At 49.2% G+C, this 20604-nt stretch overlaps 1 protein-coding gene across 2 annotated transcripts in view; it reads left to right on the top strand.

The window, feature by feature from the left end:
• Nucleotides 1-1591: 1591 nt before the first annotated feature.
• PHF19 (PHD finger protein 19) overlaps nt 1592-20604 on the top strand; it is an 80939-nt gene continuing 61926 nt past the window's right edge. The window contains exons 1-2 of one of the 2 annotated variants that reach the window (XM_088460902.1): nt 1592-1667; nt 17985-18192. In XM_088460902.1, coding sequence (XP_088317028.1) covers nt 18001-18192 — 192 coding nt within the window. In that variant the 5' untranslated portion in view covers nt 1592-1667; nt 17985-18000. Of the gene's footprint in view, nt 1668-10585; nt 10639-17984; nt 18193-20604 lie in introns of those variants that run through there. The other variant, XM_088460903.1, reaches the window with a different exon arrangement.

Genomic DNA, 20604 nt, shown 5'->3' on the forward strand with positions numbered 1-20604 from the left:
GTACAGTACAGAGTCATAAAAACACACATGTACAGTACAGAAACAAAGACACATACATGTACATCACAGACACAGTAACGGAACATGTAGAGTTCAGTAAAAGAACATGTAGAAGGGACACCCATGTACAGTAAAAAAAATATACAGACACACATATATATATAGTACAGGACCATACAGAGATACATATAGAGTACAGAGACACACATGTACAGCAAAGGAACATGTAAGAGAGACAGTCATGTACAGTACAGATCACATGTATAGTACAGAGACACACATGTACAGGAATGTGCATACATAATACAGAAATACGGTGAGGAGACATAAAAACATGTACAGTACAGAGATACACATGCACAATACAGGAACACACAGATATATGTACAGTACAGAGATACATGTATAGTACTGTACAGAGACATAGTCACACATGTACAGTACAGAAACATGAAGAAGATACACGTACAGTACAGAGACACACAGGAACAGTACAGGAACATGTAGAAAATACACACATATACAGTACAGGAACATGTAGAAGAGACACACGTGTACAGTAGAGACATACAGACACACATGTACAGTATAGGAACATGTAGAAGAAATACACATGTACATACACACATGTACAGTAAAGAGATATACAAAGACAGTGGAGTCACACATGTACAGTACAGACACATATATACAGTAGTTAGACACAGATGTACAGTAAATAACAAACACACATATACAGACACACATGTACACAAATATACAGTGGAGAGTCACACATGTACAGTACAGACATGCATGTACAACAAATAACAAATAAACACACATGTAAGGTACAGAGACGCGCACATACAGTACAGACACACATGTGACACATGTACAGTAATTAGACACACATGTACAGTAAATAACAAATAAACACACATGTAAAGTACAGAGACACAAATGATAAATGCATGTGCAGTAGAAACACAGGTACAATACAGACATACATGTACAGTACAGAGATACACATGAACAGGAACATGTAGAAGATACACAAATGTACAGTACAGGAACATGCATAAGAGAAACACGTGTACAGTAGAGACATAATGTAGACACATGTACAGTAGAGTCACACATGTAGAGACATACATGTGCAGTACATAGACACACAAACACACATGTAAAGTACAGATACACACACATGTACAGTACATGAACATATAGAAGATAAACGCATGTGCAGTAGAGACACACAGGTACAATACAGTATACAGACATACATGTACAGTACAGAGACACACAGACACATGTACAGTAGCAAGGCACGCATGTACAGTTCAGATGCACAGATACAGTACAGGAACATGTAGAAGAGACACACACGTACAGTAGAGATAGCCCTACACACATGTACAGTACAGAGATACACATACATGTGGAGTACAGGAACACACAGACACATGTCATGTACAGTACAGAGAGCCGGGGAGCGGTGAGAGCGGCCCCGGGCTGGGGGGGCAGAGTCGGGGGCTGTCCGGCCAATGATGGAGCAGCAGAGGGAGGGGGAGACTGGTAATTACATAACTGAAACGTCAATAATTCGCGGGAAAAGCGGCTGCTGAGCCTGAGCCCCAGCATGGCGGTGTGCTGCCCGGGAGCCTGACTCCATGTGTCCCGGCCAGGTGAGAGACCCCTTCCCTGCACTGTCACCGAGCCCCCGGGGGTCCCTGTCCTCTATTGCTGCTGCCACCGGTGGTCCCTGTCCCGTAATGCTGCTGTCACCGGGGGTCCCTGTCCTCTACTGCTGCTGTCACCGGGGGTCCCTGTCCTCTGCTGCTGCTGTCACCGGGGGTCCCTGTCCTCTGCTGCTGCTGCCACCGGGGGTCCCTGTCCTCTACTGCTGCTGCCACCGGGGGTCCCTGTCCTCTAATGATGCTGTCACCGGGGGTCCCTGTCCCGTAATGCTGCTGTCACCGGGGGTCCCTGTCCTCTGCTGCTGCTGCCACCGGGGGTCCCTGTCCTCTACTGCTGCTGCCACCGGGGGTCCCTGTCCTCTAATGATGCTGTCACCGGGGGTCCCTGTCCCGTAATGCTGCTGTCACCGGGGGTCCCTGTCCTCTATTGCTGCTGCCACCGGTGGTCCCTGTCCTCTAATGCTGCTGTCACCGGGGTCCCTGTCTCCTAATGCTGCTGTCACCGGGGTCCCTGTCTCCTAATGCTGTTGCCACCGGGGGTCCCTGTCTCCTAATGCTGTTGCCACCGGGGTCCCTGTCTCCTAATGCTGCTGTCACCGGGGTCCCTGTTCCCTAATGCTGCTGTCACTGGAGGTCCCTGTCCCCTAATGCTGCTGTCAACAGGGTTCCCTGACCCCTAATGCTGCTGTCACCGGGGGTCCCTGTCCCCTAATGCTGCTGTCACTGGAGGTCCCTGTCCCCTAATGCTGCTGTCAACAGGGTTCCCTGACCCCTAATGCTGCTGTCACCGGGGGTCCCTGTCTCCTAATGCTGCTGTCACCGGGGTCCCTGTCCCCTAATGCTGCTGTCACCGGGGGTTCCTGTCCCCTAATGCTGCTGTCACCGGGGGTCCCTGTCCCCTAATGCTGCTGTCACCGGGGTCCCTGTCCCCTAATGCTGCTGTCACCGGGGGTCCCTGTTTCCTAATGCTGCTGTCACCGGGGTCCCTGTCTCCTAATGCTGCTGTCACCAGGGGTCCCTGTCCCCTAATTCCCCTAATGCTGTCACTGGAGGTCCCTGTCCCCTAATGCTGCTGTCAACAGGGTTCCCTGACCCCTGATGCTGCTGTCACCGGGGGTCCCTGTCTCCTAATGCTGCTCACCGGGGGTCCCTGTCCCCTAATGCTGCTCACCGGGGGTTCCTGTCCCCTAATGCTGCTGTCACCGGGGGTCCCTGTCTCCTAATGCTGCTGTCACCGGGGTCCCTGTCCCCTAATGCTGCTATCACCGGGGGTCCCTGTCTCCTAATGCTGCTGTCACCGTGGGTTCCTTTCTCCTAATGCTGCTGTCACTGAAGGTCCCTGTCTCCTAATGCTGCTGTCAAGAGGGTTCCCTGACCCCTAATGCTGCTGTCACCGGGGGTCCCTGTCCCCTAATGCTGCTGTCACTGAGAGGTCCCTGTCCCCTAATGCTGCTGTCACTGGAGGTCCCTGTCCCCTAATGCTGCTGTTGCTGAGGGGTCCCTGTCTCCTAATGCTGCTGTCACTGAGGGGTCCCTGTCCCCTAATGCTGCTGTCACTGGAGGTCCCTGTCTCCTAATGCTGCTGTCAACAGAGTTCCCTGTCTCCTAATGCTGCTGTTAAGAGGGTTCCCTGACCCCTAATACTGCTGTCACTGAGAGGTCCCTGTCCCCTAATACTGCTGTCACTGAGAGGTCCCTGTCCCCTAATGCTGCTGTTGCTGAGGGGTCCCTGTCTCCTAATGCTGCTGTCACTGAGGGGTCCCTGTCCCCTAATGCTGCTGTCAACGGGGTCCCTGTCCCCTAATGCTGGTGTCACTGAGAGGTCCCTGTTTCCTAATGCTGCTGTCACCGGGGGTCCCTGTCTCCTAATGCTGCTGTCATGAGGGGTCCCTGTCTCCTAATGCTGCTGTCACTGAGGGGTTAATGTTCCCTGGATCCTGTCTCCTAATGCTGCTGCTATTGAGGGATTAATGGGCCCAGGGTTCCTGTTTCCCAATGCTGTCACCAAGGGTCCTGTCTCCTAATATTGCTGTCACTGTTGGGTTAATGGATCCGGGGTCCTGTCTCCTAATGCTGCTGTCACTGGAGGGTTAATGTTTCTAAGGGTCTTCCTAATGCTGCTGTCACTGAAGGGTCAATGGGCCCTGTCTCCCAATACTGTTGTCACCAAGGGTCCTGTTTTTTAATGCTGCTGTCACTGAGGGGTTAATGAGCCCAGGATTCCTGTTTTCTAATGCTGCTGTCACTGAGGGGTTAATGAGCCCAGGGGTCCTGTTTTCTAATGCTGCTGTCACTAAGGAGTGAATGAGCCCAGGGGTCCTGTTTTCTAATGCTGCTGTCACTGAGGGGTTAATGAGCCCAGGGGTCCTGTTTTCTAATGCTGCTGTCACTGAGGGGTTAATGAGCCCAGGGGTCCTGTTTTCTAATGCTGCTGTCACTGAGGAGTTAATGAGCCCAGGGGTCCTGTTTTCTAATGCTGCTGTCACTGAGGGGTTAATGAGCCCAGGGGTCCTGTTTTCTAATGCTGCTGTCACTGCGGAGTTAATGAGCCCAGGGGTCCTGTTTTCTAATGCTGCTGTCACTGAGGGGTTAATGAGCCCAGGGGTCCTGTTTTCTAATGCTGCTGTCACTGAGGGGTTAATGAGCCCAGGGGTCCTGTTTTCTAATGCTGCTGTCACTGAGGGGTTAATGAGCCCAGGGGTCCTGTTTTCTAATGCTGCTGTCACTGAGGGGTTAATGAGCCCAGGGGTCCTGTTTTCTAATGCTGCTGTCACTGAGGGGTTAATGAGCCCAGGGGTCCTGTTTTCTAATGCTGCTGTCACTGAGGGGTTAATGAGCCCAGGGGTCCTGTTTTCTAATGCTGCTGTCACTGCGGAGTTAATGAGCCCAGGGGTCCTGTTTTCTAATGCTGCTGTCACTGAGGGGTTAATGAGCCCAGGGGTAATGTTTTCTAATGCTGCTGTCACTGAGGGGTTAATGAGCCCAGGGGTCCTGTTTTCTAATGCTGCTGTCACTGAGGGGTTAATGAGCCCAGGGGTCCTGTTTTCTAATGCTGCTGTCACTGAGGGGTTAATGAGCCCAGGGGTCCTGTTTTCTAATGCTGCTGTCACTGAGGGGTTAATGAGCCCAGGGGTCCTGTTTTCTAATGCTGCTGTCACTGAGGGGTTAATGAGCCCAGGCGTCCTGTTTTCTAATGCTGCTGTCACTGAGGAGTTAATGAGCCCAGGGGTCCTGTTTTCTAATGCTGCTGTCTGAGGGGTTAATGAGCCCAGGGGTCCTGTTTTCTAATGCTGCTGTCTGAGGGGTTAATGAGCCCAGGCGTCCTGTTTTCTAATGCTGCTGTCACTGAGGAGTTAATGAGCCCAGGGGTCCTGTTTTTTAATGCTGCTGTCACTGAGGGGTTAATGAGCCCAGGATTCCTGTTTTCTAATGCTGCTGTCACTGAGGGGTTAATGAGCCCAGGGGTCCTGTTTTCTAATGCTGCTGTCACTGAGGGGTTAATGAGCCCAGGGGTCCTGTTTTCTAATGCTGCTGTCACTGAGGGGTTAATGAGCCCAGGCGTCCTGTTTTCTAATGCTGCTGTCACTGAGGAGTTAATGAGCCCAGGGGTCCTGTTTTCTAATGCTGCTGTCTGAGGGGTTAATGAGCCCAGGGGTCCTGTTTTCTAATGCTGCTGTCACTGAGGGGTTAATGAGCCCAGGGGTCCTGTTTTCTAATGCTGCTGTCACTGGGGGTCCTATCTAGCACTGAGGGGTTAATGTGTCTGGAGGTTCTGTCTCCTAATGAATCTGTCGCTGAGGGTTTAACCAGCCCAGTTGTGTGGTCTCCTAATGCTGCAGTCTCTGAGGGGTTAATATGCTTTGGGGTTCTGTCTCTTATTGTTGCTGTCACTGAGGGGGGGTTAATGTGTCTGGGGGTCCTGTCTTCAGCTAGTGTCACTGAGGGGTTAATGTGTCTAAGGGTCTCTCCTACTGCAGCTGTCACTGAGGAGTTAATGGGCCTGTCTCCCAATGCTGGTGTCCCCGTAGTTCCTGTTTCCTAATGCTGCCATCACTGAGGGGTTAATGTGCCCAGAGGTCATGTCTCCTAATGCTGCTGTCACTGGAGGGTTAATGTTTCTAAGGGTCTTCCTAATGCTGCTGTCACTGAAGGGTCAATGGGCCCTGTCTCCCAATACTGTTGTCACCAAGGGTCCTGTTTTTTAATGCTGCTGTCACTGAGGGGTTAATGAGCCCAGGATTCATGTTTTCTAATGCTGCTGTCACTGAGGGGTTAATGAGCCCAGGGGTCCTGTTTTCTAATGCTGCTGTCATTAAGGAGTGAATGAGCCCAGGGGTCCTGTTTTCTAATGCTGCTGTCACTGAGGGGTTAATGAGCCCAGGGGTCCTGTTTTCTAATGCTGCTGTCACTGAGGGGTTAATGAGCCCAGGGGTCCTGTTTTCTAATGCTGCTGTCACTGAGGAGTTAATGAGCCCAGGGGTCCTGTTTTCTAATGCTGCTGTCACTGAGGGGTTAATGAGCCCAGGGGTCCTGTTTTCTAATGCTGCTGTCACTGCGGAGTTAATGAGCCCAGGGGTCCTGTTTTCTAATGCTGCTGTCACTGAGGGGTTAATGAGCCCAGGGGTCCTGTTTTCTAATGCTGCTGTCACTGAGGGGTTAATGAGCCCAGGGGTCCTGTTTTCTAATGCTGCTGTCACTGAGGGGTTAATGAGCCCAGGGGTCCTGTTTTCTAATGCTGCTGTCACTGAGGGGTTAATGAGCCCAGGAATCCTGTTTTCTAATGCTGCTGTCACTGAGGGGTTAATGAGCCCAGGGGTCCTGTTTTCTAATGCTGCTGTCACTGAGGAGTTAATGAGCCCAGGGGTCCTGTTTTCTAATGCTGCTGTCTGAGGGGTTAATGAGCCCAGGGGTCCTGTTTTCTAATGCTGCTGTCTGAGGGGTTAATGAGCCCAGGCGTCCTGTTTTCTAATGCTGCTGTCACTGAGGAGTTAATGAGCCCAGGGGTCCTGTTTTTTAATGCTGCTGTCACTGAGGGGTTAATGAGCCCAGGATTCCTGTTTTCTAATGCTGCTGTCACTGAGGGGTTAATGAGCCCAGGGGTCCTGTTTTCTAATGCTGCTGTCACTGAGGAGTGAATGAGCCCAGGGGTCCTGTTTTCTAATGCTGCTGTCACTGAGGGGTTAATGAGCCCAGGGGTCCTGTTTTCTAATGCTGCTGTCACTGAGGGGTTAATGAGCCCAGGGGTCCTGTTTTCTAATGCTGCTGTCACTGAGGGGTTAATGAGCCCAGGGGTCCTGTTTTCTAATGCTGCTGTCACTGAGGGGTTAATGAGCCCAGGGGTCCTGTTTTCTAATGCTGCTGTCACTGCGGAGTTAATGAGCCCAGGGGTCCTGTTTTCTAATGCTGCTGTCACTGAGGGGTTAATGAGCCCAGGGGTAATGTTTTCTAATGCTGCTGTCACTGAGGGGTTAATGAGCCCAGGGGTCCTGTTTTCTAATGCTGCTGTCACTGAGGGGTTAATGAGCCCAGGGGTCCTGTTTTCTAATGCTGCTGTCACTGAGGGGTTAATGAGCCCAGGGGTCCTGTTTTCTAATGCTGCTGTCACTGAGGGGTTAATGAGCCCAGGGGTCCTGTTTTCTAATGCTGCTGTCACTGAGGGGTTAATGAGCCCAGGCGTCCTGTTTTCTAATGCTGCTGTCACTGAGGAGTTAATGAGCCCAGGGGTCCTGTTTTCTAATGCTGCTGTCTGAGGGGTTAATGAGCCCAGGGGTCCTGTTTTCTAATGCTGCTGTCACTGAGGGGTTAATGAGCCCAGGGGTCCTGTTTTCTAATTATGCTGTCACTGGGGGTCCTATCTAGCACTGAGGGGTTAATGTGTCTGGAGGTTCTGTCTCCTAATGAATCTGTCGCTGAGGGTTTAACCAGCCCAGTTGTGTGGTCTCCTAATGCTGCAGTCTCTGAGGGGTTAATATGCTTTGGGGTTCTGTCTCTTATTGTTGCTGTCACTGAGGGGGGGTTAATGTGTCTGGGGGTCCTGTCTTCAGCTAGTGTCACTGAGGGGTTAATGTGTCTAAGGGTCTCTCCTACTGCAGCTGTCACTGAGGAGTTAATGGGCCTGTCTCCCAATGCTGGTGTCCCCGTAGTTCCTGTTTCCTAATGCTGCCATCACTGAGGGGTTAATGTGCCCAGAGGTCATGTCTCCTAATGCTGCTGTCACTGAGGAGTTAATGAGCCCAGGGGTCCTGTTTTCTAATGCTGCTATCACTGAGGAGTTAATGAGCCCAGGGGTCCTGTTTTCTAATGCTGCTGTCACTGAGGGGTTATGAGCACAGGGGTCCTTTTTTCTAATGCTGCTGTCACTGAGGGGTTATGAGCACAGGGGTCCTGTGTTCTAATGCTGCTGTCACTGAGGAGTTAATGAGCCCAGGGGTCCTGTTTTCTAATGCTGCCATCACTGAGGGGTTAATGTGCCCAGAGGTCATGTCTCCTAATGCTCCTGTCACTGAGGGGTTAATGAGCCCAAGGGTCCTGTTTTCTCATGCTGCTGTCACCTGGGGTCCTGTCTTCTAGTTCTGCTTGCACTGAGGGGTTAATGTGTCTGGGGGTCCTGTCTCTTAATGCTGCTATCACTGAGGGGTTAATGTGCCCTGGGGAACTGGCTCCTAATGCTGCCATCACTGTTGGGTTAATGGGCACGGGCTCCTGTTTCCCAATGCTGCTGTCGCTGAGGGGTGTCTCCTAATGCTGCTGTCACTGAGGGGTCCCTGTCTCCTAATGCTGCTGTCACTGAGGGGTTAATGTGCCCTGGGGAACTGTCTCCTAATGCTGCCATCACTGTTGGGTTAATGGGCACGGGCTCCTGTTTCCCAATGCTGCTGTCGCTGAGGGGTTAATGTGCCCTGGGGAACTGTCTCCTAATGCTGCCATCACTGTTGGGTTAATGGGCACGGGCTCCTGTTTCCCAATGCTGCTGTCACTGAGGGGTTAATGTGCCCTGGGGAACTGTCTCCTAATGCTGCCATCACTGTTGGGTTAATGGGCACGGGCTCCTGTTTCCCAATGCTGCTGTCGCTGAGGGGTTAATGTGCACTGGGGAACTGTCTCCTAATGCTGCCATCACTGTTGGGTTAATGGGCACGGGCTCCTGTTTCCCAATGCTGCTGTCACTGAGGGGTTAATGTGCCCTGGGGAACTGTCTCCTAATGCTGCCATCACTGTTGGGTTAATGGGCACGGGCTCCTGTTTCCCAATGCTGCTGTCACTGAGGGGTTAATGTGCCCTGGGGAACTGTCTCCTAATGCTGCCATCACTGTTGGGTTAATGGGCACGGGCTCCTGTTTCCCAATGCTGCTGTCACAAATGAGTTAATGACCTGGGGCTCTTACTGGGTTAATGACTGGATTATTCCCACTGCTGCTGGTTCTGTTACCCAGGGTCCTCTTACCGGTGGTACTGCAGCCTATCGGGGGTTAATGAGCCTGGGTTGTTTCTTTCATTGCTACTGTTGCACTTGCAGCCAGCAGGGGTATGGTCTTGTCCTGTCACCATGGGGGCAATGAGGGGGTGGTGTCTGCTACTATTGCACCTGCAAAAGCTCCTCAGGCTGATACAGCAGGTGTCACACTAGGGTTAATGGGTCTGGGGTCTCTGTGTTAAGTGTTACATTTACTACCAGGAGAGACTTGAGCATGTTCTATAAATTAGGTGTAAATTACATATGTGCTGGCAATACAGGATTACTACCGGGTGGGATGTTATCTATACATCTGGTGTAATTAATACTGTCATTACATCGTCACTAATAATAGTGCATCTGGTGGGGCATTGGGAAATAGGCGTACACCTGTGTACATGTTTATTGCATGTAAATGGGTGATGAGAGATCACATAATACTGTAATAATAATGCTAATGTATATGTTGTAACCCCCACATTATAGACTGTACAGTACTGCCTATATATCTGCTTTATTCTACATTTGATTTTGTACAACTTTTTTTTTTTTTTCTTGTTTAAGCATAATGAAAGTTTTCACGTTATTCCAGGAACAATAATACAATATATGATTGATATAATCATTGGGGTAAAGTAAGTGTGTATAAAAGGTTAAAGAGCCCCAAGGCTTCCACATGTGTGTGTATGCTGACGGTGACCCGTGTAGTCTGTTTAGTGAGTCACGGCTGTCCGTGTAATGAGACGTCCCTCGCACCATGCACTCCGGCTGAGGGAGTCAGAGTTTTTGAACCAGCCAATGGGCGGGCCGGCTGCGGAGGCTGCTTATTTTTGGTTGACCTGCTGGACACCTTAGTGCAACGTATTAGAGGAGGCGCTGGGCTGTGTATGAGTGGGCGCCACAGGGCGGAGAAGCACACTGACAGGCAGAGAACAAGTGAGGGAAGCTCAGGGGGAGATCGCCGGGAGACGTCAGGATGGCTGAGCTGAGAGCAGCACTTTGTGGCTCACTCGTATTAGACAAATAAATATATCGCCTGGATGCTTTGCAGAGGGCTGGTCCTGCGCTCACCCTCAGCCCTGATATGTGCAACTTAAATAAGGTAAAGACCTAAGCTGCTGACTCCTGAGTTATTATGAGTGCTCTGTGCGGTCACAGTGCCTGGAAAGATACCTTTAGGGGGTGCAGCATCACTGGGAAAAGGTACCTGTATATGTAAATGAGAAGCCTCCTCTGTCACACCTGAGATGACGACCTGATCAGCTGTGTAAACCTGGACTGATAGCGGATACATGCCTGCATTGCAATGTCATTAGATGCAGAGCCTCTAAGGGGATTCTCAGCACCGGATCCATGTGTCCCGGGTTCAGTGGTCCTCCTGGTAACACGGCTTCTACCGCTATGTACAGATCGCTTCCATCAGCCTGCGTTTCCTAGCCCGAGGGCGTGTAATCCGGTGGTTGCTGCTGTAAAGTATTGGGAAGCGTGTCAAAAACATTGTGGCTGGTGAGTAACGCGCGACTCACCTCGTATAATACCTATAAGTGGTTGGGGTAATGATCCTGGTCATCGCCTGAGGCTCATTGGCAGCTCGTCGTTGGCTGATGGTGGGATTAGTGCCAGTCTGTAATAAAGGGTTGTTTCTAAAATAAGCCCCATAGATTGCTTGTGGTCTGATTACAGGCTTATCCGTGTAATAGCTCTCCGTTACAAAGGCGTAATCTGAAAACAAATAAAGTGGATCTTTAAGGCTGTGAATAGCCTTTGTAGTCATTTTGCATTGTCCTTTAAAGGCCATTGTAGCCCCCGTATCTGTTGTAGGACAATTCTCGCGTTCACCGGTGCCATCCCCCGCGCACTCAGCAATGGGGCCATCCAGCGCACAGTCCTCGCCACTGCGAGGTCAGCAGCGATGTTCCTACACCGAGGTTGGTCATGCAGGGTCCGGGAGTGACCTGAGCAGATCCGGTGTAACCGTTGGCTGCGCTCTGATCCAGGTCAACTTGAGGGGCCCATTTATTAATAATCGCATTTGCAATGCGATCTGGGCACGATATCATTGCAAGATGCGATCACAGCACTGGGATGTATGAAAGGAGCCTGTCCCTGCGATGTGCTGAGAGTTTAGTGACTGCGTCAGAGGTCTCTTCACTCCTGTGCATGCGCGGTCTGCAGGCCACGAATGCACGGCGACCTTTGCTGGGGGTGGTTCCTGTGGAACCCTCTCCCGGTAGTTTTTGTGATGCTTAGCGGCGCATGCCATCTTCAAATGGCTTAAGCTGCGAGGACCAAGCTCCGCAATGCTTCGCAGTCTAGAACTTGGTAAAGCTGACGGCATCGCATCCCCCATAGAAACCTATGAATTTGTGAATCCTTTAGTGGCGGTAATCTCGTGCCTCCATTATCTCAGTGCCTTTACCAATCTGATGAGACCTTGCTCAGCAGGGACAGGGTGAACTCTTTGCAATATGACAGTATTTGGAGTTTGGCTTCTAACAACCGGTAGTGTCTCCCAACGTTGTCCACGAAGCGTTTCCAAGCTCTCTCTGAGGACACGCGCCGAGGAGCAGCTGGGCTGTATGCGGCGCCGTATAGCGAGCTCAAATTCAGACATTATTCCTGGACACGATTGTGAACCTCTGCAGACATTCGGGTGCAAATGATAAATCCGGACTTGCTATAATCCGGTATATACGCTACAACATGGAGAGCACCAATATACATTTTTTAGCCCAGGCCAAAATCTATAGAGTCCTTTATTTTGAATGAAAGAAACGCAGATGAGCGGGGGACATTGCGTTAATGAAGAGACGTTTACTCAGGTGTGTTTATCGCTGTCGTACGGTACCCCCAGTCTACAACATTAACATTGAAAAATAATTTTTTGTCTCTTTAGGATTGAAAAAAAAGCCTTTGAATTGTAACCCTAATATAATGGCTGGTTTGTGGATAACATCAGTATTGTTATAACAAATCTAAAGCAAAACTGACTGACTGCTGAACTGTATCACAGTGAGTGTGGGTGTGAATGTGTGTGTGGAAGAGGAAGTGGGGGGGGGGGGGGGTGAGAACCTAGACTGCTGCTGTTCTGGAACTCCAGACATGCCTGTCATTTGAAATCCCCAGTTAATAAGTAGATGGGTTAGAACCTGACTTTAAGCTTATCTTCGCACCTGAAATATTAATAATTATTAAAAAATGATTTGCAAATCATTTTATTACCACTTGGGGATATGAATTCTGAGCGGAGTTGCCCTTTAATGCACCGGTGCGCGTGGAAAGCGGCTGGCGCTGACAGGGAGCGTGTGGAAAGCGGCTGGCGCTGGAACCTATTTTCGTGTTTGCAGTAAATACGTGCAGGTCGTTCGCCTCCTCTCAGCATGACACCAAGATAAATAAAGTTTGAAATCTTCATTGGGAAATAGGAAATAGAAATGACAGCCGGGATCTCTATTCTAGAGTACACCTGTATTTAATCTTTATATTCTATACAGCAGATCAATAAATTATTGCATTTAAAAAATTATGTAAGAAAGATAATGACATGTTAATGTATTGGAATAATTGTGGACTATGGAGTTCATTTAGACCCGCTCGCAAGATGCGATCGCTCGCTGGCCAAAAGGGGCCGGATATTTAAATTAAGCGCTCGCACTGCGTCGCAGAAGGAGGCCCACTGTGTGTTAGCGAGTTACGGCAATGTGCGCTCGCAAGTGTCTGAAGACAACCCCTTGCCTCTCGCAACACACGTCATCTCTGGGAAATGTATGATTAATCGGGACCATCGTGAGCCATCGGAGGAGCTCGCAGCCCTTGGGGTTGCCTTTCCCCGCAGCAAGCACTGCGATCAGTGCGGGCTGCAATACATGCGGGTGACATGTACAATGACGCTACTTTGCTAAATATGCACGCCACTTTAAACGGCATTTTGGGGGACTGACACGCCTGCGTTCGCAACACCACTCCCCCTTTCACAAGCACCTTCCCCTGTTACCACCCACAAATGGCGCTATCTGTCACTCAAAGCAGCGACCTGATAGTGGCTTACGAGCTACCAAAATCAGATCGCAACGAATGGCTTGTGCACGCGCACTGAGAATTATACACATGCGCAGATGGTCGAAAATCGCTCACATCGAGCGATCGCGCCTTAGCGAGCGGGTCTGAATCAGGTCAAATGTGTGCAATAATCACTGGTGGGATAATGACGGCCTGTGAGTGTAATAATCACTGGTGGGATAATGATGGTCTGTGAGTGTAATAATCACTGGTGGGATAATGATGGTCTGTGAGTGTAATAATCACTGGTGGGATAATGATGGTCTGTGTATGTAATAATCACTGGTGGGATAATGATGGTCTGTGTGTATAATAATTACTGGTGGGATAATGATGGCCTGTGTGTGTAATAATCTCTGGTGGGATAATGATGGTCTGTGTATGTAATAATCACTGGTGGGATAATGATGGTCTGTGAGTGTAATAATCACTGGTGGGATAATGATGGTCTGTGTGTGTAATAATCACTGGTGGGATAATGATGGTCTGTGTGTGTAATAATCACTGGTGGGATAATGATGGGCTGTGTGTGTAATAATCACTGGTGGGATAATGATGGGCTGTGTGTGTAATAATCACTGGTGGGATAGTGATGGGCTGTGAGTGTAATAATCACTGGTGGGATAATGATGGTCTGTGAGTGTAATAATCACTGGTGGGATAATGATGGTCTGTGTGTGTAATAATCACTGGTGGGATAATGATGGTCTGTGTGTAATAATCACTGGTGGGATAATGATGGTCTGTGAGTGTAATAATCACTGATGGGATAATGATGGTCTGTGAGTGTAATAATCACTGGTGGGATAATGATGGTCTGTGTGTGTAATAATCACTGGTGGGATAATGATGGTCTGTGTGTGTAATAATCACTGGTGGGATAATGATGGTCTGTGAGTGTAATAATCACTGGTGGGATAATGATGGTCTGTGTGTGTAATAATCACTGGTGGGATAATGATGGTCTGTGAGTGTAATAATCACTGGTGGGATAATCACATACGAGTGTAATAATCACTAATGGGATAATGATGGTCTATGAGTGTAATAATTACTGGTGGGATAATAATCACATACGAGTGTAATAATCACTAATGGGATAATGATGGTCTATGAGTGTAATAATCACTGGTGGGATAATAATCACATACGAGTGTAATAATCACTAATGGGATAATGATGGTCTATGAGTGTAATAATCACTGGTGGGATAATAATCACATACGAGTGTAATAATCACTAATGGGATAATGATGGTCTATGAGTGTAATAATCACTGGTGGGATAATGATGGGCTGTGTGTGTAATAATCACTGGTGGGATAATGATGGGCTGTGTGTGTAATAATCACTGGTGGGATAATGATGGGCTGTGTGTGTAATAATCACTGGTGGGATAATGATGGGCTGTGTGTGTAATTATCACTGGTGGGATAATGATGGTCTGTGAGTGTAATAATCACTAATGGGATAATGATCACATACAAGTGTAATAATCACTAATGGGATAATGATGGTCTATGAGTGTAATAATCACTGGTGGGATAATAATCACATACGAGTGTAATAATCACTAATGGGATAATGATGGTCTATGAGTGTAATAATCACTGGTGGGATAATAATCACATACGAGTGTAATAATCACTAATGGGATAATGATGGTCTATGAGTGTAATAATCACTGGTGGGATAATGATGGGCTGTGTGTGTAATAATCACTGGTGGGATAATGATGGGCTGTGTGTGTAATAATCACTGGTGGGATAATGATGGGCTGTGTGTGTAATAATCACTGGTGGGATAATGATGGGCTGTGTGTGTAATAATCACTGGTGGGATAATGATGGTCTGTGAGTGTAATAATCACTAATGGGATAATGATCACATACAAGTGTAATAATCACTAATGGGATAATGATGGTCTATGAGTGTAATAATTACTGGTGGGATAATAATCACATACGAGTGTAATAATCACTAATGGGATAATGATGGTCTATGAGTGTAATAATCACTGGTGGGATAATAATCACATACGAGTGTAATAATCACTAATGGGATAATGATGGTCTATGAGTGTAATAATCACTGGTGGGATAATAATCACATACGAGTGTAATAATCACTAATGGGATAATGATGGTCTATGAGTGTAATAATCACTGGTGGGATAATGATGGGCTGTGTGTGTAATAATCACTGGTGGGATAATGATGGGCTGTGTGTGTAATAATCACTGGTGGGATAATGATGGGCTGTGTGTGTAATAATCACTGGTGGGATAATGATGGGCTGTGTGTGTAATAATCACTGGTGGGATAATGATGGTCTGTGAGTGTAATAATCACTAATGGGATAATGATCACATACAAGTGTAATAATCACTAATGGGATAATGATGGTCTATGAGTGTAATAATCACTGGTGGGATAATGATAGCCTGTGAGTGTAATAATCACTGGTGGGATAATGATGATCTATGAGTGTAATAATCAATGGTGGGATAATGATGGTCTATGAGTGTAATAATCACTGGTGGGATAATGATGGTCTATGAGTGCAATAATCACTGGTGATCAGGCAGCCTCTGGATTCCATTGACTCATTTCTTGCAGTCTTTCCTGGCATTTTGCATATCGGGCTGATGCCGCGGTGCGATGAGCGTTCTCTGCTGAGTGACACAGGATACGGAAGTGGCTACTGACTCATACTCAGAAACCAGCACAACTGCTGCACCTCTTACTTCTAGCAAATTATCATCTCATTTAACTTTAATGTCAGTAACTGTGTCCCCTGAGCTATGGGCATTATGGAAAGCATTCAGTCTGCGCTCTGTGGGCCTCATTCTGAGTTGGAGGAATCACGCGGACTTACCGCACCAAAGAAATAAATTGGCATCTGCGCAGGATCAGGTATATGCCCTTTAACGGAGATCGCTAATGCGTATGGATTGATGGACCGTCGACAGAGCACACTATCCGTAAATATGGTTTTTCTGTGAAAAGACCATGAACGCACTCGCCTGTCTCATGGCCGGCTTCCGTGCTCGCTCGTAGAGTGTGGACGGAGATGGGGCGCTTGTGTCAGACGGAGCTTTTGTATGCAGCATGGGGGTGGGCGCAAGCGGATGTAAACGCAGTGGGCGGGATCGGCTTCCACATGCAGGATTTTTAGCATCCACGGGTGGATTCTGGCATTAGGTGAGTAGGCTACCGCGGCCAAACGTAAAAGCGCCCGCGTCCTACTAAGGCTCTATGCGTTCAGGTGCCCAATCGAGCCTACTCCTTCCCAGTGTATGTGTGCCGTATACATACGGGTCCTTGTATTGTGCTGGAGGTAGGACAGGCCCTATAGGCAGATGACTTGGAGACATGCGGCAAGGGGGCTGCAGTCCTGGAAACCTTCTTCTGTTCTATGTCCATCCTGTTGTTACATGAGTCAGTGTCCTTATTCCTGCTGTAAATAATAATAATAATAATGGTGCAAATAAATAAATAATAATAAATAATAATGGTGCATCTATAGGGACAAAGCGTATTCTAAAAGTCCGCTGTAATGTGTACCTAATGGGGCCAGCAGTTTTCTCAGCACATTGGGTGGAATCGGTATGAAATACTGACGGAGGAGATTCCAGCTGTTGGTACGCTGACCACAGCATCCCGATGGTTCAAATCCCGACAGGGGAACGGTAAGTAATGTTCCCCTGTCCTATTTACCCCCTAACCCTCCTTTCCTGTACCCTAATACTAACCATCCCTACCGCGCACCCTAACCCTCCTGGTTAGTGCCTAAACCTAACCCTCCCCCCATAGTGCCTAACCCTATCCCTCCCCCCTTAGTGCCTAACTCTATCCCTCCCCCCGGTGGTGCCTGAAATTAACCCTCCCCCCTTAGTGCCTAACCCTATCCCTCCCCTCTTAGAGCCTAACTCTAACCTCCCCCCGGTGGTGCCTGAACTCAACCCCTCCTGTCTGGAGCCAGGATCGGTATAATTTACCGCCCCTTCCCCGCTGGCCTAAACCTAAGTCTCCCGGGGGGGGGGTGCCTAACCCTAACCTCCCCCGGGGTGCCTAACTCTAACCTCCCCCCGGGATGCCTAACCCTAACCCCCCCTTCCCCTAGCCTAAACCTAACCCTTCCAGGGAAGGTGCCTGTCCCCCCACAGGAGCCCCTAACCTAACCCGCAGCTGTTCACGCCCGGCGCCCGGCTTGCCTTCGATGGGGATGCCGGGCGTCGGGCTCCCGGCGTAGGTAAAATGTCATGCCTCGGGATTTCGATGCCTGTCATTTAACCCTTGACGGGATTAGACAGTCAGGAAGACGACGGTTGGGATTCCGTCCGCCGGTTTCCCGACTGCATCCCCTGGAGCCTAACCTCCCCCCTCCCGCAGCATAACCCTAGGTCCCCCTGGTGTGCCTAAACCTAACCCCCCTGCAGCTGATACTTACATTTCCCAGGTCTCCTAAGGATTGGGCTGCCGGGATTTCGGCGTCTGCATTCCCAGTGATGTCGGGATTCCGGCAGCCGGCATCCCGATCGTCAGGATATTCACTACATACCCATTGGATGGATGCAGACTCTTTGATCTGTCAGAATGAGGAATGGCCTAGTAATCAGCGTTACGATAAGGCAGTGAGGCCGCAGCCTGGCCTAATACTCTATATGACATAGGAGCTTCCTGCTTGACCTCTGGTTGGTCTGAGTAGATGATTATTCTGGGGGGCTTCGTATTGTTCATAGAATAACCCGATCCCTGTAATAAAAGAGTCACCGTGTGTTTTATCCGGCAGGTACCCTTCGCTGGTGATGGAGAGCGGCAGCATGGAAACCGCTCTGCGTGATGTCTACGCAGCCTGCGGACACCTGCACCATCCCGCTATGGAAGCCCTTGTGAAGAATGGACATGGCTGCACGGAGCTCATGGTCAGTCAGGCTGAAGGGCAATACGTGCTGTGTCGATGGACGGATGGGCTCTATTACCTTGGGAAGATAAAGCGGGTAAGGCCAGGCTTCTGTCTGTACCGCTGATGGTGCTTCGCGGTGACACGTTTTGGACCGCCATTGCCAGTAGCAGGGAGGGTGAAGTTGTTGCCGACTTATGGCCATGACTGTTCAGCAGCAAACGGCGCCCCCTGGCTGTGGGTGGGGCAGCTGTTTTCTGGCTTGGCGTGGCGCTAACAGCCTCGTGGCTGGCACTTTAGTCGGAGAATGCCAGTTCTCGCGACTAAACACCCAGGTTAAGTCGCGAGAACCGGCATTCTCCGACTTAACAGCTTCCCGGTGGAGTAAACATCGCAGTGAATTGAGTAGCTTATATATATAATATTATAGTGAAATCAAGTTTGGCCTCGATGCCGTCACAGCAAACGCCCCAAAAAGCGTTTCGCCACAAACACTGACAAATGCACTCCATGTATAATCAATGTTGCGGGGATTCAACATGCGCGTCCCCCCCCCCAGCTGCTGTGGAACTACACATTCCAGCATGCCCTGACAAAGTTTTAGCATTCCCTGATCTATATATTCTCATTCTAAACCTGAACAACCTGCGCGACTGGCCATATAGCCTCACTAGACATCGTTCCCCATTGCAACATGGCTGAACCAATGTACGATACCATATGTGACACCATGTATTACTGTCCTGTAGATTGTAACCTCTTTGTCTGTCGGTTTATACACCGGTATGGTTTTATTACTGTGCTTGTTCCCTATTGTAAAACACTGGACGGTGCCACATAAATAAATGTTAATAATAACGGTAATAGGTAAGCTCTCACGAGCAGGGTCCTCTTCCCTCATGTGCTTCTCTTTACATTTTCTTCTACTCCTTACTCCCCATTATGGCACCTAACACGTGACTGCCGACTCCCGGCTGCTTACTGTGAGTGCTATAATCGCTATTGCAGCAATGTATATAAATCGTGTCCTTGTCCTGCAGCGTAATGTACTGTAAGTTACTTATTTCTTGTTCACTTATTAGTTCTATGTACTATGTAAGGCGCTGCGGAACACTTGTGGCGCCATATAAATAAACGATAATAATAGGTGTGGGTAACTAAGAAGCTTTTGGGTACGACTGTGGCCATGGTGCTATTTGTGTGGAGTTTGTATTCGCTCCTATTTTTATACAATACCATATGTTTTTTTCTTCTACTGTTTTCCCACAAGCAAACTTATAGAGCAATTGGCTCCTGATTAAATTGTGCCTGCGGAATTAATATTAGATTGTTAAGCTCACCCGGGGAAGGGACAGAGGACCTCTTTCAGAGCGCTCGCAACCGACTCGATGTTTTGGCCCTGCACACACGCAGCGGCCGCACTGCGCGTGCGCAAGCCCCGGAGCGAGAGAGAAATTCTGTCGCTCCGGAGCTCTCTACAAAAGGGGCGGCTGTCGATGGTGATCGACAGCTCGCCTCGTTTTGTAGGCAGGGCGGGGGGTGGCTACACAAACGGAGGCGTTCCCAAGCGAACGCCTGCCGTTTTGTGGGCGACCGCACTGACATCAGCAGTGATGTCAGTGGGGAGCTTCCTGCTCGATCAGAGCAGGAAGCTCCCTGGGGCTTGTGGTTGCCGAGACCCAACCTTAGGGTCTTGTCGCAAGCCCCGATGGTCGCGATGGTCTTGACCATCGCGACCATCACGCTGGTCGCTAGCTAAGCTGTGGGTGGTAACCGACAGCTTAGCTAGCGACCAGGAGGCCGCACTAAAAAATGAAGCGGTTGCCCTCATTCAGAGAGAGAGATCGCTTCTTGCGACCGCCTCTGAATGAGGGCCAGATTTCCTTGTATAAAATGATCTGATTGGATAGCGCTGCGTAATATGTCTGCAGTATATAAATAATGGCCTAGTAATAAATATTGAGAATGATTTGCTCCAGACTGATGGCAGCTGAGGGCCTGATTCAGCAAGCAACGCACATGAGAGAACGCACGCACTTGGCCGATGGTTTTGTAATGCGCATGCGGAAGCATCGCACAGCGCGTGCACAAACTAACCAGTGCGGTCGGCTAAGCGTATGTAGACTACACTCAGCGTGCACGCAGCCCCCTTCCGATATTGATTGACAGGAAGTTCCGTTTGTGGGTGGGGAGGGGGGGGGGTTGGGTGAACGCGGGTGTGCCTGTGCATCGGGACGCCGTTTTAGGGGCGTGCATAAATTAGCCACTGCAGTGCCGCACGCAGTGATGAGACTCTGTGCACACAGGAAGTTGCCAAAATCCTGCGTGAGGTCTGGTCGACCACTATTATGCAAATGTGGTTGACGGTTCTCGATGTTGCCGATGTTTACGCTATCTTGCGTACTGATCAGGCTGTGAGTAAAGGGAAATGGGCGGCTTAATATAGGGCTGCTGTCTCCGTGCATATACATAGCATATTCTCGCAGCGGCCGGGTGCGTGCGTCTGCTA

Source organism: Taudactylus pleione, unplaced genomic scaffold, assembly GCF_031769625.1.
Source record: "Taudactylus pleione unplaced genomic scaffold, aTauple2 ptg000988l, whole genome shotgun sequence".
NCBI lineage: Eukaryota > Metazoa > Chordata > Amphibia > Anura > Myobatrachidae > Taudactylus > Taudactylus pleione.